The sequence below is a fragment of the Octodon degus genome, unplaced genomic scaffold (genome assembly GCF_000260255.1).
Source record: "Octodon degus isolate 3935 unplaced genomic scaffold, OctDeg1.0 scaffold00177, whole genome shotgun sequence".
NCBI lineage: Eukaryota > Metazoa > Chordata > Mammalia > Rodentia > Octodontidae > Octodon > Octodon degus.
In genome coordinates, this window is record NW_004524753.1 from 4686246 (window position 1) to 4691454 (window position 5209).

Consider the following 5209-nt stretch of genomic DNA (forward strand, 5'->3'; position numbering starts at 1 on the left):
CAGTGCCCCCTGTTCCTGCTGGCCTCTCAACACCTGCACCTTTTCTACATCACATGCGTATGGTGTGCAACTCGGGCGGCTGACACTGCCATGTGATGGATTTCCTTTTTTTTTTTTTTTTTTTTGTGGAGCTGGCTCAGGCTGCCCTACGAGCGGGACTGGTAAGGCATGTGGAGCTGAGGATTGAACCACGGTCCCCTACATCTGATTGGGTTTGCCCAAGCAGATGCTTACACAACTGAGCTAACACACAGGCCCCCCTGACACTGCCATGTGTTTGCCAACAGAACTACCTGGCGCATGAGGAGCTCCTGATCGCGGTAGAAATGCTATCTGCAGTGGCATTGCTGAACCAAGCCTTGGACAGCAACAATCTCGTGTCCGTGCAGAACCAACTCAGAAGCCCCTCCATAGGGTTCAACAACCTGGACGAAGTGTACATAGAACGGTAAGGGGCCTTCTCCTGATCCTTTCAGCATAGAAATACATATTAGTCTCACCTACTAAGAATCTCTTTCTCTGTGCAAAAGCTATATTTCCTACTCTCCTGTTTCTTAAGAGCTAGTACTCTAAGTGTCTTTCTAACTAGAAGCCTTCTTTACAGTAATCCTTTGGAGGGCTGTTATGGTTTGTGTCTAGTTGTGCCCCCAAAGCCTCATGTATTCATGGGGTGTCTTCTGGAGTTTGTGATTGATTATTGTGGGTGTGGATGCTGTACCTGCCCTGGGACAGGTAATTTGCATTACAGCACAAGGAGGGAAGAGAGGCTGGCTTGCTGCCTGAGCTGCTGCCACTCCCTTTGCTCTGTGCTCTTTGCTGCCACCATGAAAGGTTGCCCTCTGCCATGTGCCCCTCTGCCTTGGAAGCTGAATATGGACCTCCAGTAACTGTGAGCTAAATGAACCTTTTCTTCCTTCATTTTGAGGGTCAGGTGTTTGTCCCAGCAAGAAGAGAAGAGTAACTGAGACAGGAGGTAAAAAGAATCATCTTTTGGTAGTTAAGGACAGACTTTGAAGTAGCAGAGAAACACAAGAACTGCCCACCTGTAATCCCAGCACTCTGGCAGTCTAAGACAGGATTGCTAGTTCAAGTCTAGCATGGGCAACTTAAAGATTTATCATGACTCTTAAAAGAAAAATAAAAGGTAAAAATGATTAAAGACCTGGGTTCAATCCCCATTATTGGGGAGGAGGGGGGCAATAGAGAAATAAGACTTACCCTCAGGGTTGGTTTTTGGTTTTTTGTTTTGTTGCTGCAGCTGTTGTTGTTTTGAGACAACACTTGATCTTAGCCAAAAGGCCAAGAAGTGATTTTTTTAGACATTGACTGTAAAAGAGTTAGAAGCAAGCTTAATAATCAGCTAATCCAATTTTTCAATGTATTGATGAGGAAACTGAGTCTGGAGTTGCGGTCCCAAAGTTGGGCAGTCGGGCCCTAACTCTGTTCTTCCGATTGTAAGGCCATGGCATCCTGAGAGCACATTGGGCAAGGCATTGGGTGAGCACCTCGAGTTAGTGCTTTCATTTTTGTGTTCTTCAAATGTCCTACCAAGATGGTACAGTTTATGGTGGTATAAAATGCTACAGTGGATCTAGAGTGGAAAGTAAGGGGCCAAAATTAGGAGCCAAATTAGGGTTGGTTTTTTTTTTCTTTTTTGGTGATGGAGGTTTAACCACATGCTAAACAAGGACCCTACCACTGAGCTACTCTCCCAGCCCAAATTAGAGATTCCTTAAGACCAATGTTTGATTCAGAAGACATGAATTAAAAGGAGTGAACCTAGATTCTTTTGGCCACCAGGGGGCGATGTCTGCTCAGGTCTTGACAACCGCTTTCTGCTCCTGCTTCCAAAGGGACTGCTTTCCATTTGCTAGTTGTCTTGGGTCACATAGAGTTGCTCAGGAAAAATCAAAAGAGTGTTACATCTTAGATAAATTGCATAGAAAATGACCAAAGAGGGAGGACGGTGGATTTTCTTGTTTTTTAGTCATCCTGAAGAAAAATGTTCTTGCCGTAATTCATCTCAGCCCTTGGGGGTCACATAATTCCGAGTTTGCTTCCAAGGCCATTTATTTCTGCCTCCACTGTTGTCGCTAGTGGCACCACCCGCATACCCAGCCCAGCACTCGCAGGCTCACCTCACGCCCCCTCTGCCGCTGCCAGCCCTGCTGTGTCCCAGCTGCCCCGACAGGCCCACTTTCCACCACTGCATGCAGCCCTGGAGCCCCCTGCTGTTTCCGTTATAAGCTCCACAGCATGCTCCCTACCTCTTTCCTCGCTGATCTCTTCACGCACTCTGACCCAGCCGGCTTCAGTCACTCCTGGGTCTGAGTAGAAGGCACAGCTGGTCAACCTTGGTAAAGTTGACATTGTAGTGCGACATCTCAGGATGTCATTGTCAAGACTTCCACATAGTTAGCACCCCAGACCACTGTCCCCTAGAGGATGGTGTCCCCTCACTTACATGCTCATTTTTATAATAAATTCCTGCATTATAAACATCCCATCTGGAAGTAGTCCCAGTCCACTTGAAAACTACATTTATACCTGTATTAGCTTCATGCTACTATAGCCAAGTACCAGCGATAATACACTTTAAAAGAGGAGAGGCTTATATGTTAGCTCTATCTTCTGTATTTTCTAGTTCATAAAGCAGTTGAAGCAGTGCGTCATGGCAGAGTCCACTGCTCACCTCCTGAGCCAGGAAACAAGACAGAAATGGACTGGGGCCCCATGACCCCCCTCAGGGGCGTGTACCCCGGGACCTGGGGCCCTCCCCCCACAGTTCCACTGCTTCCCTGTAGCAGCCCCTGGGGACCAGGCCTTTACCAGTGGACATCTGGGGGCCACTCACGCAAACCGTAGCAGTACTTCTGGTGGAAACTGAGGCCTGCAAAAACAGAATTCAACAATGCATTGTGAGAAATATTTGATATGTGAGCATTTGGATGATTTCTAACAATTGGGCTTAAGCATGTTCTGATTCCCCTGAGCAGCCACTTGGGGGACCCAGTACCCACAGGAGAGTTCAGGGTCTGCTCCAGTCCTTGTATTGGTGCGTTGGCCCTGTGTGGTCTTCCCCAGTTTCTGCGTTTCACTTCCAAGGTCTTCCTCTCAACCTGCATTCCCAGATGCCCAGATTTTTAGGTTCCCAAGTTGGAAAAGTACTGTTCCATCCAAGGCCACTCCTTCTCAGGGTCTTCATAGCCCAAGGGTACTAACTAGGCCACCCTCATAAAGTTGCTAAAAGCCTGTTCACCACAGCTTCCACTCCTGGGGCTCTGTTTGCCCAAAAGGATTCCTTGTCTAATTCTCCCCAGAGTGACATATGGGGTGGCTTTGGCTCTGTGCAGCCACTGTTTCCAGATTAGTTGTTCTAAAATGTAGCTGTATTTATTCTATTTACTTGTTCCCTGTCCTTATCCGAATGGAGGACTCACAGCAAACTTGCTAACCCGGCTCTTGGTACCACTGCTACTTTGCACTTTAGCCAAGCTTGGTCTGCCCACACCATGGATTTGCAGGCCTGTTTGTTCCTGTGTCAGCTCCTCAGGAACTTGGTGCTTTCACATAGCACTGCTCAGCCCGGTCTCAGAGCCCTACCTAGTGCAGGTGACAAGCCCATGAGTTATGTCCCTGCTTCCCCCATCTCAGCTAAGTTCTGTCTTGTTAGAGCCAACATGATGTGATTAAAGGAACACTCTCTGAGAGCGACCTTCCCTGCTAAGTCCTTTATTCTTCATAGATAAAGCATAAACGGAATAAGGCAACCAAAAAGCCCACTCTGCATCCTCAGACCTGTCTTAAAGACTGAGTACCTGATTCAGTGCCTGCCTCGGGGAAGGTGTTCATGGGATAAGAGTTCCCCTACCTTTCTCAGTCCCTTGAACCTGGCATGCCTCTTAGGGACTGTCTGTACTTCGATGGCCTTACCTGTGCTCTGGCTTTTATGGTCTTTTGGTGTCATCTTACCCACTGGGCTGAGTGGTTCTGAGGTAGAGGCTGCGTGTGGTTCCTCCCTGTCACCCCACAGTGCCCACCACACATTTTGCCTACAGTAGATGTTTACTGAGCATCTGCTGAACTCGGTGAGATTGCTGTCTTCTCAGTGTCCCTGGTCTGTTAAAATGCTAGCCTGACCAGCCTGTCCACTGCTGAAGTCAGAGAGTGCTCAGGAATGCAGGACAGACACCTGTTTGGGTAGACTATGGAGTCATTCCCAAAGCTGATTCCACCAGTTCTGAAGACTCCTATTCATTGGGAAAAGCCTGAGGAGCTCTGGAAGTTCCTCCTAAAATCTTCTCCTTTCTCCAGTTAGTATTCATTTCTAAAGGGAGGATGGTGCTTGTGAGTTCTTCTTTGTCCATTCTTAAGCATTTTTATCTTTATCCTGTGGGGCCTCATTTTGATGTTAAGCATATAAAATGCCTAGAGGAATTTTGCACTTTCTTGTACAATGGTCCTGACCTCTCTGGGCTGCCAGCTGGTATAAGCTGCCACTTCTCTCTGCTGTGATTGCTGTATTATTCAGCATGGACTGTATCAATAATGTAGCAGAGTATTTCCATAGGCCCATAACTCAGTAAAAATCTCACCCATAACTCAGTAAAAATCTCACCCATGACTCAGTAAAAATCTCACCCATAACCCTGAGCCAGTTTCCAGCCAATGTAGGTGGACCTCATCCGGGTACAGACAGCAAATGTTAGCACCACATCCTATTTTGAATAAGGCTTTTCACTCAAGCTACTTTTGTGGAAGACCCTGAATCATGTAAAATGTTGAAAAAATGCACCACACAACCAGAAAAGGTTTTAGACTTCAAGTGTTTCTTCTTTGAAACTCGGCTATCAGCGAACCCCTAGAGCTATCCAGCAGTGGAACTGCACATGGAGGGCCATTCATCATTTCCCGGAGTGAAGCTGGAAATGCAAACTGAACTCTAGAGCTCCTTTCCTTCTGGCTACCTTCGTCACAGTAGCCTAGCCTAACTGTGTTGTTGTTTGTTTGTTGCGCTGCTGGGGATGGAACACAGGCCCTCACCTGTGCTAGCGAAGCGCTCTATCACAGAGCTACAGCTCCAGTCCTGGTTCTGTGATTTTTATAGCAAAATTGATGGTGGAGAAATGAGAATTTCTCATAATCTATCAAGATGGGTAAGCTTTTCTCTAAAACTTAATGACTGATTTAGTGATACCCTGTCTCAAAA

General features: G+C 47.0%; 1 protein-coding gene across 1 annotated transcript in view; it reads left to right on the forward strand.

The window, feature by feature from the left end:
- Iqgap2 (IQ motif containing GTPase activating protein 2) overlaps positions 1-5209 on the forward strand; it is a 314540-nt gene that overhangs the window by 197389 nt on the left and 111942 nt on the right. Inside the window, exons 10-11 of the mRNA XM_012517419.2 lie at positions 288-448; positions 1460-1497. Of these exons, the coding sequence (XP_012372873.2) occupies positions 288-448; positions 1460-1497 (199 nt within the window). The remainder of the gene's footprint in view (positions 1-287; positions 449-1459; positions 1498-5209) is intronic.